The 20,498-nt window shown below is 53.3% G+C and overlaps 1 protein-coding gene across 2 annotated transcripts; it reads right to left on the reverse strand.

The window, feature by feature from the left end:
- Positions 1-8: 8 nt before the first annotated feature.
- On the reverse strand, positions 9-1,586 carry b9d1 (B9 protein domain 1). 2 transcript variants are annotated; one of them, XM_057014499.1, is made up of 7 exons: positions 1,354-1,574; positions 1,148-1,216; positions 798-909; positions 616-712; positions 479-541; positions 337-404; positions 9-271 (listed from the first exon to the last, which is right to left on the reverse strand). In XM_057014499.1, exons 1-7 carry the CDS (start codon positions 1,414-1,416, stop codon positions 144-146), a joined length of 600 nt encoding a protein of 199 aa, XP_056870479.1. In that variant the 5' UTR covers positions 1,417-1,574; the 3' UTR covers positions 9-143. The 2 variants fall into 2 exon arrangements, with proteins under 2 accessions (XP_056870479.1, XP_056870480.1); XM_057014500.1 differs by lacking the exon at positions 1,148-1,216 and having other exon boundaries at positions 1,354-1,586.
- Between the last annotated feature and the right edge of the window lie 18,912 nt (positions 1,587-20,498).

The following is a 20,498-nucleotide window of genomic DNA, read 5'->3' on the forward strand; positions in this document are numbered from 1 at the left end:
GGCGGGGGTGTGGTGATTCTCATTTATTCGTAAAAAAAAAGCGTAAAAAGGCAGTAAAAGTGAGGAGAAGCGGATCGTTTCTACAACCAGGCACCTGTTGGGGTGTAAAACAGTCTTTTGAGATTCCAGGGGTCACTCTGGGGTCACTCTGCAGCCCAGCCGGGCGTGTTTTCGGCGCCGGACGGCCCCACGTCGTAGCCCAGCTTCTTCATGTCTTTGGTCATGATGTGGAAGGAAACGGTGACGAAGCCTTGGGAGCGCACGCGCGTCACTGCAACGGAAGAGACGGAGGGGGGGGTGATGTGGTCGGAGGGAGGAAACCAAGCAAGAACCAACCTTCTCTGCCCTCGCCGTGGGCCACCACTTTGGGATCCGTGTATTCCGGCCGCCGTCCCAACAGCCAGCTTCACGGGAAGGAGACACGTTAGTGCAACATTCAGACGCCCGGCTCTGCTGCAGAGACAACCAAAGATCCCACCTGGTGAATTTCTGGAGTCTCCACGTGGGTTCTGGAACAAACATGGGGACGCTTCTCGTGTGCCTGCGGAAACAAACACGTTTCAGGCGAAACCGGCGCCCGTCTGGCCGTGTTTGGCGGATGAAAGCGATACAGACTGTCCGGGTGTTATGGGGATGTGCGTGGCTCCGTAGCCCCTGACCACGTCGTTGCCGAACACATCTGGACCGTACACGCTTAACACCAGCTGAGGCCCTGGAAGAACAAAGGCAGATTTATAACACATCTATAAACTGTTAATAAAAAATGGCAGCAGAACAAGTGTGCGTGTAAAGCTCACATCCAGAGGGATTTGTACTCTTAAATGTTGTTTCTAACGGGAAGTTCCATATTAAGGTGTGTGGAGACTGTTTTCCTTTGCAGGTTATTTGAGTTATTCCTTCCTCCAACCCCTGTAATTAATAAAAACACAACATACCAACACAATAACATTGGCTTTTAAGCCTTAAAAACATGTTCGGCTCAAATGATGGCAAGAAAAATAGTAACGTGACACACATGAGATTCGATTTATTGTTACGCCATCAAGAACAGGATATAACCTCGACAATTAGTGTGTTTAATGGGTAAATTACAGTATGAGAGGCACCGAATAGCATTCGGCTAATGTTTTGCTAGCCAGCTACTCACCGCGGTGGGCACCCAGTCGTGGCCGTAGACAAAACAAAATTTGCAGTACAAATGATCAAACTCCGGAAACTGTAATAAACCAAAAGATCACATTGAAGAGACCGAGTCGGTGAGACTAATGCAATTTTTACGACGTTCACGCGTGTTGATACGAGTGTCGCTGACGCTAGCTGAATTTAGCCGCTAATGCTAGTAATGCTACTCACGTTAGCTCCTTGAATTTGTCCGTTGACAGAGAGGAGAAACACCGACGGGTTACTTGTAGCCATCAGGGCCTCGTTTCCCGATCGCCGAATTGAAGGACCTCTCGTTTCCCCTTTATTTTACATGCACTTTGAATAACTTGAGCTAAAAGCGACTAGCTGACACTACAACGGTTGTCAAGGAGACGGTTTCCTTTGCCTACGGCTACCCATAGAGTCCAAAAAGGACGTAAACGCCGTATCCGACACAGTACTTGAATTTGTCCAGATGGCGGCAGCATTACGGCGCTTTTGGCGCTCCAAAGCTGGGTCAAACATTAAAATGAGGTTTCTGAGACCTGGGAAAAGTTGAGATTCTTCCCGTCTTATGTAAATCATTTCCTCATTTCCTGCTTCTCCTGGAACTTCCTGTTGGCTTTCAACCCCCCAGTTTAACAAAGGAACGGGAAGGCTTCTTCTTGGTGAGGTTTTTTTTTTGTGTGTCTCCAGTTGATTCCGATCCAGAGACATGGATGTGTAGATGGACTGAGAGGGGGGGGGGGGGGGGTGTCGTCACCTGATGACCTCCAGGAGGGAGCAGGACATCGGTTCGCTGCAGCGTGTTTTTCTGTTGTCGTGGTTGCTGTGAGATTTATTCCTACATCCCAGCCAACGGTGCGCAAATGAGGCCGAGCTCGGGCGGAGACGTAGTCAAGGCAAGGTAATAAACATCAAATGAAAACAAACAAACAAACAAACAAACAAGCAAACAAACCCCGAACACGACATTAAAAGATTGCGGCCCAAAGACGTCCCTGGTTAACCAGAATCCTCAGGTGTGACCTCGATGGTTTATTGGCCCTGGTCTTTTGCTGCCTTCGACCAATTAATGGACCGAATTTGTCCAACCAGCAGCTCTGTCAACACCCCCCCCCCCCCCACACACACACACACCACCCTGACCTTTGACCTTTTTATTACTGCAGACCTGCTCTCCATCCTCCCCCCTTTAACCTCCCCTGCTCAGCTTCCCTGACCCATCGGTTCTAAGGACCTGCAGTCATCACAGAACAAGGAGTGTGTGTGTGTGTGTGTGTGTGTGTGTGTTTATCTGGGGGAGGGGTTTAGATGCATGACTGCATGTACGTGCATGAACGTCCCTTTTACCTGAACAGGTCAGCGGAGAGCTCGGACCTTCTGCTCCAGCCTGCTCGTCCACCTCGGTTGCTGTGCCCGATTGAGCTGCTCCTGGGGTGGTGCTCCATCTGGGGCTCCTCCACAACGCGCTGGTCGATCTCCCAGCGTCGTGCTGAACAGAAGATCTCATCACCACTCAATCAGAAATGTTGCGGAGGATGTTTTCAAGGCTCTTGTTCTTCTAAACGGGGTTGTATTTTAGTGTGACTTGACCAGAGACGCTGGTAATTGGCCACCGGGCCGTGTTAGCGGCTGCTAGCAGCGTGTTAGCGGCCCTCCTTTTCCTCCCCGGGCTCCGATGGCGCTCTGATGTAGCGGTCCGTCGCACTCAGCACCACTTCAGACCAATTAGCTGCTGACGGGTCCTCGATCACCGGTGTCGACTGCTTAAAGCACCGAGACGCTCCGGGTCGACTTGTGCTCCGCACACCTCAGCTAACAGCGTGACTGATCATTCCTAATAGTCGGCATTTACACTGTAGTTCTGGCAGTTTATAGCTGCAACAGCTGGTGGACGGTTACCATAGCGACGTTGGGTGACATGGGACCCCAGAGGTTCATTTAGCGGTGTGGGGGAGGGGTGGAGGGTGTTTCAAAGGGTCAAACTTCAGGCCTTATGGGGTTAAATCATCTTTCCATGATGTTTGTGTGACCCCTGACCTTTACCCCGGTGGAAAGCCACGCGGCGTGGCGCCAGCGGCGTGTGGCGCCACGCCTGGATGTCTTCTTTCGTCCCGCCGTCTTTGCTGCTGGCCGGAGGAAATCCTGACGGGACTGATAATGACTTCACTCCCGATCCCGAACGCCGAAGCCTCAGCGGCGGCGGGGAGCGCGCGTCCTCAACCGTTAATCAATAGATTGTGAGCCTCAGGTGATCCACGACGCGGCTGCGACTTCGTCCGCGTGCGCATCCGCGTCCGCGTGCGCCAGCGTAAACAAAAGAAAGCAGGTCAGGTAACATCGATTTATGAGCGGCGGCCTCTGGAATGAGCAATCCATTTATTATGGAGGCCCATTAGTAACATATGCTTATGTGTGTGTGTGTGTGTGTGTGTGTGTGTATGTGTAAGTGAGGCAAGAGAGGAGAACAGTGGGGGGGGGGGGGGCAAAGTATCATCATTTATACGGCTCCTCCATTAGCCTGAGTGCTTCCCTGACAACATGATGGCCGTCGCCCAGAAAACAGGGTCACCGTAGTTATGAACACACCCGGCAACTGCTGATGTCAGAGGAGTAAAGTGGGTCCCAAAATCCCACTTGGCGCGCACGCACGCAAACACACACACACACACACTCACACACACACACACACACACACACACACACACACACACACACACACACACCACACACACACACACACACGGGGCAACTCTTCAGGGTTGGAGAGGGTTTTTGAACTAATTAATAATGAACGCAGGCATGATGGGAAATGAAAGACGGAGCTCAGACGCGCGAGCGTGACGTGGACGACCGGAGGGAAGCGGTGAGTGGCTGGAAAAGCGGAGAGATGGCGGAGAGTCGTCCCGCGAGACTCCTCCAGCCCAGCCCGGCCCGGAGATCCACTCATCCACTTTGGGGGAAAGCTTCCTCATTCGCTCCATTATCCGCTGATGGAGCGAGAAGCACCTCCGACGCTCCCGGTCCCGGGCTCATATTTACCGTAAGGCCGCTCAAATGGGCCGCGGAGTAACCGGAACCGGCAGAAAGCCGGAGCAGTGAGAGCGAAATGGAGGAATGTTAGCAGATTAGTCCGCAAATCAGTTTGTTCTTCCCTCCAGTTCCTTTTTTCTCTGCTGTTAATGAGCAGAAAACCGACCCTGCTTCAAAAGCGGCTCCTCCGTCTCTTTTGGAGTTCAGCCGTCTGATTTGCCCCGACGAGGGCAGACGGGTGTCCTATCAGGGGTAATGACCCCACTTTATCCATCCTGCAGCATCTAGAGTGGAGCCGCTGGCTCTGGAGAGGCTTCCATCGTTGCTGTTAGCATCCAGCTAACGGAATTACTAGCGCCAGAACGCCATGCGGCTGCGTCTCTCCCGGTCGATGCGGTGCGGCGCGCTCGGCTCCGCAGGCAGTGGAATCTATATTTCAGGAGCTGCAGAGATGCTGAAGACTTCTGTCTCCTGCTTTGAAGACCAGCACTTGAGGGGGGAGGTGGGGGGGTGGATGGTTGGGGGGGGGGTAGATCTGATACAGTTAGCGAACGCCAGCTATCTGGGAAAGCACGGCGTCCGTGATAGCCGCTATCAGACGCCGCTCGGCGAATTAAAGCAAAGATTAAAGGGATGGAAGCGGGAGCCTCCTCTTCCCTCCTCAGACGCGTGCCGGGAACATTCCAGAGGCGGATCACACGCCGTCACGGGCAAAACAGACGAAGTTCTCCATCTGCCGACCTCATCGGTTGTTCTGAGATGGAGAAGAGTCGCGTCATCTTTCATTTCATTCTCTTTTTGACTGTGGAAAAAATGTAGCGGATCAACAAAGGAAGGGGATGAACTCCAGAGTCCGATTTAAATTAAATGTCCCCCCTTGAATGAGAATATCCACAATGGGACGTGATTGTGTGTGTGTGTGAGCTGTTGGGACGACGGTACGTCTCTGAGATCTAAGAGGAAACGTAACGCCAGCAGGTTTTGGGTGAATAGAAGGTGAATAATGAGATCTAATGAGATCTCTTCATGCGTTTGGATCTTTGTTCCTGGTCTGACACACCAGAGCAGACGGAGGACCGTCTGACCTGTGAGGAAACTGACCCTGAGGTCAAGAACGTGCCCATGGTGGAGAGAAATGTGTGTGTGTGTGTGTGTGTGTGTATTTGTTACATATCAAGCACCAAAATATGGATGTGATTAGCAGAGTAAGGACTCGTAAGACAGAGTGTTAGAGTAGCAAAAACGGGAATATAAGAGAGTGTGTGTGTGTGTGTGTGCGTGTGTGTGTGTGTCAGCCGATCTGTGAAGACTCCGGTTGTGTGTGTTCACAGGCGTGTGGTAACTCAGCGGCTGGTTATCCTCTCAAACAGCACTGTCTGGTTGCATGGCAACAGCCCCTCCACCCCCCCACCCACCGCCGCTCCGCTCCTCTGCTTGAATGCTTGAACTTCGATGCGCAGCCTGAGAAGGCTCCTCGACAGTGGCGGCGCAGCCTGGCCTCAGACACCGAGGCGTGTGTGTGTGTGTGCGTGTGTGTGTGTGTGTGTGTGTGTGTGTGTGTGTTGTGTGTGTGTGTGTGTGTGTGTGTCCCTGTGCCTCTCTTATGGTCCATCTGAACAGAGCCTCTGCAGCATCAGCGACAGGCTGCAGCTCTGCTGTGGCTGAATACTGATGTTCTTAGCCATCCTCTGCCCCCCCTTCCTTTATTTACTCCTCCTGCTCCTCGCCAACCTTCTCCGTGTCATCACAATTGTGTTAACGCCCCTCCATCGCCTCCCCGTGGCCCACATAGTGAAATATATACGTGACTCTTCATTAGCCGCCCTGCAGCCGCGAGCGCGCTCCTTTCCGGTGGAAATAAACGCAGCACGCTGGAGTTTTATGTCCCCCGACGCCGCTGTCGCCTTCGCATCAATGACGCGCAGCTCAGACGTATACGTCTGCGGCGCCGCGCCGGAGGGGAGCCGTCGCCCCAAACAACCATCACGGAAGAAAAACATCCCATTCTGGAGCAGCCGAGAGGAACCATCCAGGTTCCCTGTTGTCTGTTTTCTGTCTGTGTGGGACCGGCGGTGCTCCTCCGGTTCTGTCCGTGCGGGACCGGCGGTGCTCCTCTGGTTCTGTCCGTGCGGGACCGGCGGTGCTCCTCCGGTTCTGTCCGTGCGGGACCAGCGGTGCTCCTCTGGTTCTGTCCGTGCGGGACCAGCGGTGCTCCTCTGGTTCTGTCCGTGCGGGACCAGCGGTGCTCCTCTGGTTCTGGCACCAACTTCCTGAGCGTAAGAACATAGCACTAAGAGTTGAGGGCTGCCTTGGTTCCCGTGAGGGCTGCGAGGCTCCGATTTAGCCTTAAAGCCCTGATAAAATGGGTCCTTTGAGCTGGATCCTGAGCCCCACTGACCTAGACTGGACCTGGACCTGGACCTGGACCGGACGATATAAGTTCGACTGATGAGCCCCCCCCCAAATGTCTGAAGCCTCGCCATGTAGACACACCTATCAAACAGCCCCATTACCAAACCTCTCAGGACCAGATCCCTTTTTACGGGCCACCAAGACCTTCACACTAGTCGTGCACAGACCGGGCCAGACCGGAGGAATCCTGGGCTGTTCGGCCCTGATCCTGGGGTGTCTGGCCCTGATCCTGGGCTATTTGGCCCTGATCCTGGGCTGTCCGGCCCTGATCCTGGGCTGTCTGGCCCTGATCCTGGGCTATCCGGCCCTGATCCTGGGCTATCCGGGCCTGATCCTGGGCTATCTGGCCCTGATCCTTGGCTGTCTGGCCCTGATCCTGGGCTATCCGGCCCTGATCCTGGGCTGTCTGGCCCTGATCCTGGGCTGTCTGGCCCTGATCCTGGGCTGTCCGGCCCTGATCCTGGGCTGTCTGGCCTGATCCTGGGCTCTCCTGCAATGGACCCAATCCAAGTGTTCCTGGGGGGTCCAACGCCCTCAAAGCGAAGGCCAGAACCTGACCCGATTCCATGTTGTCCGCCTCCAATTTTTGCCAGAGGTGAGATCTGTTACCAAATCTGTTCATGATGGGATGGCTGGGTTCCTCTCCTCACCCACTGGTCCTCGTCAAAACCTGGTCCAATAATTCCTGTCAGCTTTCATTTGGTCCGGCAAAAATGGGAGGCGGACCAGGAGAAGGTGTCTTCAGGTCAGGTGGGGATCTTGTGTGATCTGGTGTGATCCTGTCTCTAGATTATCAGAGAGAAACCGCGTTCGTGCGGCACAAATCCAACGGCAGCTGCTCCAAACTCCGCGTTTGGTTTCCAAATCCCCGACGCGGGCGCTGATGGCCGCCTGCCCTTTAATGCGCAGCAAAACAAACGGATCCCGTTTGGATCAACACAACGGTAATGCGGCGTCTCGCTGCGCAGCCTGGCGGTAAGCTTGTTACGTCCCAGTAATCCCGGTGTTAATAAAGGCCAAATCCTTCCAGAGGAACGGGGAACAGGACCCAGCCTGGCTAAAATGCTAATTCTGCCGCTGCTGCGTTCTTTGGCTCCGGAACGTTCAGGAATATTTCCATGGCGTTCCAGGAGAAACCGATCATAGCTGAGGAGTGAAGGCCTGAGAACTGCTGGGATTGGTCCGTTTTAAGTGGGTGTGGTCAATCCTGGTGAAGTGGGTGTGGTCAGTCCTCCTGAAGTGGGTGTGGTCAAACACATCACGTCCCTGCTGAGAAGGTGAGGAACAACTGTGAAGGACAGGACACTCTGGAGACAGGACACTCTGGACACAGGACACTCTGGAGACAAGACACTCTGGAGACAGGACACTCTGGAGACAGGACACTCTGGAGACAAGACACTCTGGACACAGGACACTCTGGACACAGGACACTCTGGAGACAGGACACTCTAGAGACAGGACACTCTGGAGACAAGACACTCTGGAGACAGGACACTCTGGAGACAGAACATACTGGACACAGGACACTCTGGACACAGGACACTCTAGAGACAGGACACTCTAGAGACAGGACACTCTGGAGACAGGACACTCTGGAGACAGGACACTCTGGAGTCTGGACCAGCCGAGGTTTTTGATGATCCCGATCCAGCTCCCACGATCCGCTTTATCCAGGTTTTATCCAAGGAGCAGATGCAGATGGGCCCTTTCTACCTGGATCGGCTGTAGCGCTCCGAGGAGACGGGACAGGGAAAACTCATCCGTGAGTGGAAAAATGTCATTCTGTCATCGTCAGGATGCAGAACCAGTTCGGGTTCTGACCCCTGCCCACAAGCCGGGCCCGAGAGAGAGAAATAAAAGGGGGACCAGACGCGTCTGGATCCATATTCATTATCCGTTGTCTGCTCCAGACTCCGTGACGGCCTCTCATGCATTAAAGATAAGCACGGCGTGTTGTGTAAAGGTGTTAGCTTAGCCGCCGCACGCTAACTGCTCAGATCAATGTGAGATCCTCGAATCACTGAAATCAATTCATCATCATCAAAGAAGAAGAAGAAAGCGTGAGGCGGCTAATTCTGCTGCTTTAGCTTCACCTCAGGGAGCGGCGGAATGAGGAAGAATGGTTGGCCTCACCCATCACCTCATCTCTGTGCGTGTGCATGTGTCCGTGCACGTGACCTGTCCATCAAAAATAAATATTTAGAATGAGAGGAACCTCAGTATATCTATATACCTGCCAACAAGCTAATTACCCAGCTAGCTTTACTGATTCTCTGTGGTTTGAAACCACTTGTCGCTCCAGTGTGTGTGTGTGTGCGTGCACGCGTTAGCTTTATGGGGTCCAGACTGTGCCGGGAGTGAGTGTGGAGGTAATTTGGGATCCATTGTTTTCAGGAGCCAACATGAGTCCTGTCTGTATGCAAATATGTACGTTACATTAGCATAAACGGCCATTTAGCTAGTTCAGCGTCTCCGGGAGTTGAGCAGCAGAAACGAGGGGAGCAATAATAACTGCTGGTGCCACGCAGGTTGGATATTGGCTTTGGAGACATTAATCTTGCCGCGTCACTCTCCATTAGCTTTGCATCGTGAAAACGAGCGTGTTTACACGAAGGCTGACAGGAACGAACGACTTTATAGCAACTTTGTCCCAAAGGATGCTGAACCCTGAAAGGCTCCAAAGGAAAATGGACTGAAGAGGAGCGACCGTAGCAAAACGGCTGCTGGGAGCTGTCAAACGTCTGCAGGGCAGCACGCGGGAGCCGTGGCGCCGCCGCGCCCGTCCTCGGCGCCGCTGCTGGCTTCCCTGATGGGGAGCTGCTCTGAACTGGGCTTCATTTATCACCTTCTGTCTTCCATCTTACTGGTTTTTGCTGTGCTTCCATGCTGGGAGTCGTGGGGGCTGACTGGATTTTCTGGATCGTTTATGTAACGTCTCACCGGTGCTAGCGGAGATGCGCTAGGTGGATCAGCTTGCTAATTAACCAGGACCGCGCAGTGATCAGTGATGTGGAATCTGGCACCCAGATGTTAGCAGGAGATCCTTGAAGTGCTCTCAGCTGTGAGGTGGAGCCTCCACGGAACCCAGCAGGCCCCAAACGTGCCTGATGGGATGGAATTTGTGGGCCAGGTGGGACGCTCAGTGGTGGACAGGGGTTAGCTTCCACCCTGACTGGTCTGACTCCTCTTCTATCAAAACTAGCATCAATTAGAACCCCTTTTGATTGAGCACTCCAGACCAGGACCAACCTATAGAAGAGGCAGTTCTGGAGCTGCTGTGACCCGGTCCCCCCAGTCCTTCCACCGTGGTCCTCGACAGACTGGTGAAACTCTTCCGCTTGCCCAGTTTTCCCACTTCAAAGAGGACAAACCATTCATCTGTGGCCTTTATATGTTCCCGATGACGACGCGATCTGCCATGATTCACAGATAATAGCGCACGTAGCACCTGGCAAACGCTCTGTTCTTTAAAGGAAACGCTCGGCTCCCGGAGGGATTTATTCCACAATTTCTGCCTAGCGGAGAAGACGAGTTTGAAAGGGCGAGAGAGAGAGAAAATTGACCCGACACCGAAGCCGAGAGTGGAAACACAGATGTTCTTTCTTTTTAAAAAAAAATACCGTTTCAGCTCGCCGCCTGAAGTCGCTCCAGAGCTCCTGGGGAAGCTCACATGACCTCACCCTCAGCCTCCGTCGCTCCGCACGTCTTCCCGAGTCCTGGTGTCTGGATCAGTCTTCCTCGGCGTCCAACCGTCCCCTCGGAGACAGATGTGCTGCAGAAAAGACAAAGCGCTGTAAAACAAACGCGCTGATACTCTCTTGTACTCGAACACCAGTCGTGATGCAAACTGGAGCCAAATGGCTGCTGAGTCACAAATCCGCCCCGAAACCAGAGCCCCTCGGAGAGGATTCCTTCCAGAGAATCCAGTCTAATGACTGGGATCAACTGGATAAAGTGGGAGGAGAAGGCAGATTACCGGCGCTATTCTGACACATGCTTTTCTCTTTCCCCCCCAAATGAGAGCGAGCCCATGATGAGCAAGGACCGAAAACACACTGAGCCAAAGATGTTGACAGGATCAAAGAAGAACGCAGCAAAAAAACATCAAAGGAGCAGAGCGATCAAAGACGCATGTCACACAGGGAAACAGAAACTTCACAAGTTGTCCTAAAATAACTGGGATGAAAAACTCATCGGCCGCGCCGCTCGTGCTCGAGTCCCAGCAGGAGCTGTAAATCACTGTCGGGATGGAAATGAACACGGCTTCAAAATCGTTAAAAACCTCGTCGCCTCGAGTTTAAACAGAGGAAATTAACCTTAATTAAGTGTAGCAGCAGCTGAAGCTCTACGCTTGGTTGACCAGCGCTGCAACATGCTACACATGCTACACATGTTACATTAGCATGCTACACACACGCTACATTAGCATGCTACACACATGCTACATTAGCATACTACACACACACACGCTACATTAGCATGTTGATTAACGTGTATGAGGTCTAAAACCTTCATCTGTTGCTTTAAATGACCCAGAACTCAAATTCATTCAAATTATTTGGCTAATATGCTGTAATTAGCGATAAAAAGAACGGATATAATATATATATATTTTTTTTTTTTAAAAGACGGTTTTAGTAATGCCCCTCCCTGGGCTGCCACCTTATCGTGGTGGAGGGGTTTGCGTGTCCCAATGATCCCAGGAGCTCCGTTGTCTGGGGCTATATGCCCCTGGTAGGGCCACCCATGGCAAACAGGTCCTAGGTGAGGGACCAGACAAAGCGTAGCCCAGGACCCCCTAATGAAGATAAACAACATTGGTACCAAGTTTCCCTTGCCCGGATGCGGGTCACCGGGGCCCCCTCCTGGAGCCAGGCCTGGGGGTGGGGCACATTGGCGAGCGCCTGGTGGCCGGACCTCTGCCATGGAGTCCGGCCGGGCGCAGCCCGAAGAGGCAACATGGGACCCCCTTCCCGTGGGCTCACCACCTGCAGGAGGGGCCAAGGGGGTCGGGTGCATTGTGTTTTGGGTAGCAGCCGGAGGCAGGGACCTTGGCGGTCTGATTCCCGGCTGCACAAACTGGCTCTAGGGACATGGAATGTCACCTCTCTGGTGGGAAAGGAGCCTGAGTTGGTGCGCGAGGTTGAGAAGTTCCGACTAGATATAGTTGGCCTCACCTCGACGCACGGCAAGGGCTCTGGAACCAGTCTTCTTGAGAGGGGTTGGACTCTCTACCACTCTGGAGTTGCCGATGGTGAGAGGCGACGAGCAGGGGTGGCAATTCTGGTTGCTCCCAGCTCAGTGCCTGTGTATTGGAGTTTACCCCGGTGGATGAGAGGGTAGCCTCCCTTCGCCTTCGGGTGGGGGGACGGATCCTGACTGTTGTTTGTGCCTATGGTCCAAACAGCAGTTCAGCGTATCCACCCTTTTTGGAGTCCTTAGAGGGAGTGCTGGAGAGTGCCCCTTCTGGGGGCTCCCTCGTCCTCCTGGGTGACTTCAATGCTCACGTTGGCAATGACAGTGTGACCTGGAGAGGTGTGATTGGGAAGAACGGCCCCCCTGATCTGAACCCGAGTGGTGTTTTGTTATTGGACTTCTGTGCTCGTCTCAGATTGTCCATAACGAACACCTTGTTCAGACATAAAGGCGTCCACATGTGCACTTGGCACCAGGACGCCTTAGGCCGCAGATCGATGATCGACTTTGTGGTTGTGTCATCGGATTTGCGGCCGCATGTTCTGGACACTCGGGTGAAGAGAGGGGCGGAGCTGTCAACTGATCACCACCTGGTGGTGAGTTGGCTCCGATGGTGGGGAAGGATGCCGGACAGACCTGGCAGGCCCAAACGTGTTGTGAGGGTCTGCTGGGAACGCCTGGCAGAGTCCCCTGTCAGAAGGAGCTTCAACTCACGCCTCCGGGAGAGCTTTGACCATGTCCCGGGGGAGGCGGGGGACATTGAGTCCGAGTGGACCATGTTCCGTGCCTCCATTGTTGAGGCAGCTGACCGGTGCTGTGGCCGCAAGGTGGTTGGTGCCTGTCGTGGCGGCAATGCCCGAACCCGCTGGTGGACACCAGCGGTGAGGGATGCCGTCAAGCTGAAGAAGGAGTCGTATCGGGCCTTACTGGCCTGTGGGACTCCTGAGGCAGCAGATGGGTACCGGCGTGCCAAGCGGAGTGCAGCTACGGCGGTTGCCGAGGCAAAGACTCGGGCATGGGAAGAGTTCGGTGAGGCCATGGAGAACGACTTTCGGACGGCCTCGAAAAGGTTCTGGACCACCATCCGGCGTCTGAGGAGGGGGAAGCAGTGCACTGTCAACACTGTGTATAGTGGTGATGGTGTGCTGCTGACCTCAACTCGGGATGTTGTGGATCGGTGGAAGGAATACTTCGAGGACCTCCTCAATCCCACCAACACGCCTTCCAGTGAGGAAGTAGGGCCCGGGGACCTGGAGATGGGCTCTCGTATCTCCGGGGCTGAAGTTGCCGAGGTAGTTAAAAAACTCCTCGGTGGCAAGGCCCCGGGGGTGGATGAGATCCGCCCAGAGTCCCTTAAGGCTCTGGATGTTGTAGGGCTGTCGTGGTTGACTCGACTCTGCAACATCGCGTGGACATCGGGGGCAGTGCCGCTGGATTGGCAGACCGGGGTGGTAGTCCCTCTTTTTAAGAAGGGGGACCGGAGGGTGTGTTCCAACTATAGGGGGATCACACTCCTCAGCCTCCCTGGCAAGGTCTATTCAGGGGTACTGGAGAGGAGGGTCCGCCGGATAGTCGAACCTCGGATTCAGGAGGAGCAATGTGGTTTTCGTCCTGGGCGTGGAACAGTGGACCAGCTCTACACCCTCAGCAGGGTCTTCGAGGGTACATGGGAGTTTGCCCAACCAGTCCACATGTGTTTTGTGGACTTGGAGAAAGCATTCGACCGTGTCCCCCGGGGGGTCCTGTGGGGGGTCCTCCGAGAGTATGGGGTGTCGGGCCCGCTGATACGGGCTGTCCGCTCCCTGTACGATCGGTGCCAGAGTTTGGTCCGAATTGCTGGCAGTAAGTCGAACTCATTTCCGGTGAGGGTTGGCCTCCGCCAGGGCTGCCCTTTGTCACCGATTCTGTTCATAATTTTTATGGACAGAATTTCTAGGTGCAGTCATGGTGTTGAGGGGATCCGGTTTGGTGACCTCAGGATCGCGTCTCTGCTTTTTGCGGATGATGTGGTCCTGTTGGCTTCATCGGCCCGTGACCTCCAACTATCACTGGATCGGTTCGCCGCCGCCTGTGAAGCGGCTGGGATGAGAATCAGCACCTCCAAATCCGAGGCCATGGTTCTCAACCGGAAAAAGGTGGAGTGCCTTCTCCGGGTAAAGGAGGAGATCCTGCCCCAAGTGGAGGAGTTTAAGTACCTCGGGGTCTTGTTCACGAGTGAGGGAAGAATGGAGCGGGAGATCGACAGGCGGATCGGTGCGGCGTCCACAGTAATGCGGACTCTGCACCGGTCCGTTGTGGTGAAGAGAGAGCTGAGCCGAAAGGCGAAGCTCTCGATTTACCGGTCGATCTTCGTTCCTACCCTCACCTATGGTCATGAGCTTTGGGTAATGACCGAAAGAACAAGATCACGGGTACAAGCGGCTGAAATGAGCTTTCTCCGTAGGGTGGCTGGGCTCTCCCTTAGAGATAGGGTGAGAAGCTCTGCCATCCGGGAGGAGCTCGGAGTAGAGTCGCTGCTCCTCCGCGTTGAGAGGAGCCAGATGGGGTGGCTTGGGCATCTAGTCAGGATGCCCCCTGGACGCCTCCCTGGTGAGGTGTTCAGGGCATGTCCCTCCGGTAAGAGACCCCCGGGGAGACCCAGGACACGTTGGAGAGACTATGTCTCTCGACTGGCCTGGGAACGCCTGGGGATCCCTCCGGATGAGCTAGAGGAAGTAGCTGGGGAGAGGGAAGTCTGGGCTTCTCTCCTTAGGCTGCTGCCCCCGCGACCCGACCCCGGATAAGCGGCAGAGAATGGATGGATGGATGGATGGTTTTAGTAATGACTTTCTCTCGCAAGCTGATGCTGATGAGATTATGAAATATATACTTTTTTATTTATTTAAAAAAGGTCAAAGTCCGCTCTGATGACTTTTATTTCCCTTCACCAGTGCACAAACGAGCAACTCTCACAGGCTGCCCCTGTTTCGTTCCCCCATAATCCATTGGGGCGATGATTTCCAGGTGACCTATGAGCTCAGGTACGAAAAGTTGTGCTGGTTGGCTTCCTTTTAGGGGCGGCTGTCGCCACGGAGATAAACACGGATAACCTCCGTACGGGAGCCTCCGGGTTCTTCTCGCCCTTTATTTGGACATTTAATTGAGCCTTGTTGTCTCCGTTCCAGGAACCAGAGTGGTACGTTGTGCACCTCGGCCCCATGGTGGAAAGTTATAGCCTAACTGTGCCCCCCCCCATCCCCTCATCCAGGCACCTGACAGCTCTGTGCTTTTATAGGATTAGCGCACGTCGGGGGAATGAAATGATTTCACATGCACATGGAAGCCAGTTTCTTCTGTGCGGTTTTGCACACAGCGTTCCCGCCGCCGGCTGGCTGGTTCCGACTCTTGGCGAGTTCCCTCCGAAGCGGCTGCTGACAGGAGGCCGCGCCATTTGAGCGGCCGCATCAGAGAGCGGCGTCTGCGGGCTGTCAGTAAAGGAGATCAAAGAGCCGAGGCGGAGCCTTTGGAGTCTGTAAAAATGGTCATTTGGTGCCTGAAGCAGCGCTGAAGGTAGGAGGACAACAAGACAAAAATCTCCTCCTTTAGTTGGTTTGACTGAATAATCGATGTCATCCAAAGTGACGGATCACCTGTTTTGCTGTAATCTTTTGGGTTACGCACGGATAAATGATTCAGACGTCTCCTGTAGAGCGAAATAGTTGGAATTGTTACCTAAAGAGTCAGAGTTTGGGGTCGATGTTGCCGACAGGAAAGAGGAACAGAAAAGTCAGGGGACGGCTAATTTAGCACAACTCTGTCTCTAAAAGGACGGACAGCTGAATTAGGCAGATTTTAACGTTGGTTCACCACATTCTGTGATGGAGCAGAGCAACTTTAGACACTGAAGCTGCTCCGTCTCATCGTGTTTAACGGACTTCCAACTGCTCTGCATTATAGCTGTTTACTTTCATTTATTTCAGCTCAAGTAGGTCCACAAGGGAAGCTAATGTGCTCAACTGGTGCTGTTTTGCTAGCTTCCTTGTAGAAACACAAGGCCTTTATGAGGGTGCAGGCAGAACAGGCCTTCTTAGACAGATGAATCTGCCCTCACGTGGTTGTTGGTGAACCCTAAAACAGCCTCGAGCACCTTTGGAGTCAAAAACAGGCGTTAGCATTTTAGCTGCAGCGGTGGGTGAAGTTGGCTCTACAGGGAGAAACAGATAGTGAATGAGTCGGGATGTTCCCGAAAGCCTTCCGGGATGCTTCAGCGTTCCTTCGCCCTCTGGACGGACGTGTTGGAATAAACACAGTTAGATTGTGAGGATGAATCCAGGCCACCGGGGGAGAAAACCAGGTGCTTTAATGCCTTGGATTGTATCGCCGCCTGGTCGCGCTTACGTAAGGAAGGACGGCCACTTATGTAATGGCTGTCACAGACGGCGGGAGGGACAATGAACAGATTTCCGGGTCTCCTGTGTTTGGTCCTAATCTGGATCCTCACAGTTCAACAGTTTTGGTTGGACGGGGGGGAACCTCCACCCACCGCCTCATCAATAACCCACGGCCAGGCCCGACCTCGTGTTCTGACCTCAGCGTGTGTGTGTGTGTGTGTGTGTGTGCGTGTGTGTGTGTGTGCGTGAAGCTCCCAGCGTGGCGACGCTGCCTGGGTGGCCACACCTGCTGGATTCTGGGGTCAGGTCTGATGGCCCGAGCCCTTATTTACGCCATCGTCAGACCTCTGTAACTGTCACAGCTGGTTTTTAAAGGCTCCGTACGCGGTAAACTGGACACAGGCACATTTTTCAGCAGACATATTTTAGAAGAAAAGACTCTGTTTGCCTTTCTGGGCATCAGAATTCTGTGTTTGGGTGGTCCCTGCTAGCTTAAAGCAGAACATAACTGCTAGCTACATGAATACAAAGAGACAGACCAATTTCATTTCTTTTGATTTGCTTCTTAGCCACAGTTTTGCCACAGAAAACCCAAATTTAAATGTGGGACTATGAGAAGGTTCTTAAAGGCTTCGATTAAAGGCTACGATGGAGGGAAAGAGCGTTCGCTATCTGCGTCTGCTATTTTAAAATGTGATCTATAGTCTGATAATACATCTGATATGAGTCTAATAGCATCAGACTTACAATAGCGGTGCACACATGCTCACACGCACGTGCACGCGCACGCGCACGCGCACACTAAAGAGTTGTCAGTAATCAGAGTGGTGACGTGTTGAGATTTACTGTCCCTCCGCATTTACACACACTCAATAAACCTCTTGCTTTAATTACCCCGAGCCTTTAAACCTCACACGGCGTCGCCCCCCTTCCCCTGTATAAACGTGACCCGTGCGCACACGCGTGCATGTGCACGTTACAATTCATCCATCACTGACGGTTCCGCGAGCACATATTTCCTGCCCTACAGTAACAGGAGGCCTGCGGGTTCAGTGACAGGTCGCCTGCAAACCCCCATGACATCACTCACCTCTGCGTGTGTGTGTGTGTGTGTATGTGTGTTTATATTGGAGCCCCTCGCTGTCTGTACATTGGAGAGAGGAGGAGGAAACGAGTGATTGATGGTATTTGACATAAATAAAGGAGCGGGTGCAGAGAGCAGGGGTGTCAGAACTCCCTGACTTTAGATCCCTTCAGATCTGACTCGACACTTTAGATCAGTTTAGCCGCAGCTCAGCGCTAATATACAAGAAACTATAATTACTCCTCAGGATCTCCTTCTCTAACGAGGGTTCCTGACACTCTGATGCTTCACATTAAGGTGCCTCGTCTGCTGTCTGTCCGCTAGTTTATTGCTGTTATTTACATCCGCGTTAGCAATAGCGGCTCAAAACGTCAGCGCCTGATTGATGTTGTTGACTCTCTTTAGAATAAATAACACTAGTAATGAAAAGAGTGGAGAGAATGTTGGACTGTTACATTAAACAAATGTGACAGCAGCGCGTGGCGGTGAAATGGGAGCTTCCAGGTATTCCCAGGTATTCCGCCCTTCCCAGCCCGCGCTAGCTTCCCACCAACTCTTCCCGCCGGCGTTTGTCTAAAGCCTGGCGGCGTCGCGCGGGTGTTTGTTCACGGGTGTGTCAACACACAATATCTCAGACGCAGAGGAGACGGAGGAGACTTGATTTCCACGTTTGCTCCGGCGACGCCATTTACGCCGTGATCAAAGGGGCCGCCGCCGCCGGCACCAGCACGCTTTTAGCCGCCGCGTCGTGTCGTGGGAGACAAAAGAGCCGAGTCATGCTCCTCCCAGTTTACACTTGGTTTAACCTGGGATGGATGCAGCCGTGGTTACGACGACGACAGACACCAACGCTGCCCGTGCCACCGTCCTTTCACCTGCTGTGCACGTTTAATATTCACAGACTTTATTTTAAAGCTTTTTAGAAGCTTTTTAAAGGCGACGGTGTGAAGCTTATCGGCCCGTTTCATACGGAGCTTCTCCTCACCTGAAACAGCCCTGATAAGGTGTTCCTTTATAGAAGGGAGGGAAAAAAGCAGATCTTAATCCAGCCACTCCACCTGGAACGCTGGAACCCCCCCATACCCCCCCCCCCACCATGACTTGAGTGTATTTGTCTGACTGTAGTTGTGATGGTTCTTTCAGTAAGTGCTCCACTGGTCAATGGCAGTAATTGATGCCCCTATAAAAGCAGGAAACACACACACACACACACACACACACACACACACACACCTGTTGGAGCTCAGTGTTTCCCCGCAGTGTCGTCTGTCCTCGGCAGCCTTTCCCTCAGTCATTGGAGCCGACCGTGGGTCGGGCGGCACTCCGGCCTCTGTCCACCTCCTCTCTGTCTCCGCTTGGGGCCGTCGGCACGCCGCCGTGTCCGTCCGCGTCGTGCTGTTCGTTCAATGAAGGGAATCTCAGCAGAGAGTTGATGCCTCCCTCCCACCGAGGCTCTTCTGTGCTTCACATATTAAGTCCCGGGCGCTGGTCCCACACAAGCGTGCCGGAGTTGAACTCCAGTCGGAGTTCATTTACAGCTGTTTGGATCTATTCAGTAACGGGTTTGATGCTTTGGAACGCGCCGTCAACAGAATCTTTTAAATAAAATTCAATGATCAGTCAAATCCTTTTGATTGAATGCTGTTCAGGGAGCGGGATTACTCTCCCGAACCATGAGCTGAGCAGATCTACTGGATCTGATCCTGCAGATTATATGAGATGATCGGTGAATGGTGAAGGAACTACCGGGGGTTTACAGTAGAACAACAGCAGAGGTCTTCATGGCCAGCTTTAAAGTGTACATTGAGTATTTTTTTAACAATAAATCTGAATACACCAGTTAGGTGTATTGTTGCTATGGAGACAGGCCCTTCCAAATCCCGCGTTCTATTCTAGTCCTTTTATGTGTGCTAATGCTCCGAGGAAGGAGAGAGCCCATGTTTTTAAAGAGCCGCACTTGATTTTCCCTCCGTCATTAAGTTTTTCCGGCCTTGGACAAAGAGATGGAAGCTTTCATCTCTCTCTTCGATACACCTGCTGGGCGCGGAGCAAAAACACAAACTGGCCCCTGCGGAGGGAACTGGAGAGAACTGGGACATCAGACGTGGACGTCAGGCGGGGACGTCAGGCAGGGACGACACCACGGCTTCAGTGCACGTGTGTGTGACACCTGCACGCGTGTGTTGGCTGGACCGAGCAGGTGAGAGAGGACCAGTGAGGAACTCCATTTCAACTGAGCAAAGGGAGTAACACGGTAACACAGGTGTAACAGGGTGTTACCGCGGTAACGCAGAGGGTGTTCCTGTGGCTGTTGGCCACTTCCTGATTGAAAAAACCGCTAGATCACTGTTTACCACTGGTTATGTTCTGAGGCACAGGGGCACGTTAATGCACTGAGCCTCTCCTGCCCCCCCCCCCCCCCGACCCCCCCCACGCCCCTCCACCCCCCTCTTCCCATCAACATGTCTAGGAATCCCCTTTGATCTGTGATATGACAGCAGCTGCTCTGCACAGCTTCCCTGATGCCCGTAAATCACACACACACACACACACCACACACACACACACACACACACACACACACACACACCACACACACACACACACACACGATTAGAAGACTTGTTTTCCACTGCGTCAGAATCACGTTGTGCCCGTATGTAACTGCTGTTTCACTTGGAGAGGAAACAAAGGGACAATAACCGTCCATGACCACCGCCGTTATTTGGACATGCGTGCCCCCCCCCCCCAAACATTTCTGACTATTCTCTAAGCTCAATACGACAGCTGCTGGCTACTTTTAAATCTTCTGCTTGTGGGTCACATGTGTCGTCTCACTGCCTCGGTGTGTTTACACACTGGTTGAAGACTCAGGACCCCTGTCGGTCCCTCCGGGGACGGGACATCTTTGACCCCCACCTGCCTGAAGAACACACAGGTTTACGTTGTGCAGCTGGGTTTATGGGGTCTTTTTTGAAGCAGGCCGGGTCTCATTTGGCACCATGTGTCCCACCTGCGGTGTGCAGGACGGGACGGTGTCAGAGGTCATGAAAGGTCAGGTCTCAGAGAGGAAGTTTGTGAGGCTCGCCAACATTTGCGATTCTTTCTGGAGTCTGCTCTCCAAGCACGGGTCGATGTGCAGCGTCCTCCTGCGTCAGCGTGCATTCTCAGCTGCAACAGCCCGAGTGAAGGGGCGGCTGAGTCGAGCGATCCTGGTTATTGTGTGGTCAACTCCTTTTTCTCCCCACATCCGT

Source organism: Takifugu flavidus, chromosome 18 (assembly GCF_003711565.1).
Source record: "Takifugu flavidus isolate HTHZ2018 chromosome 18, ASM371156v2, whole genome shotgun sequence".
Classification (NCBI taxonomy): Eukaryota; Metazoa; Chordata; class Actinopteri; order Tetraodontiformes; family Tetraodontidae; genus Takifugu; species Takifugu flavidus.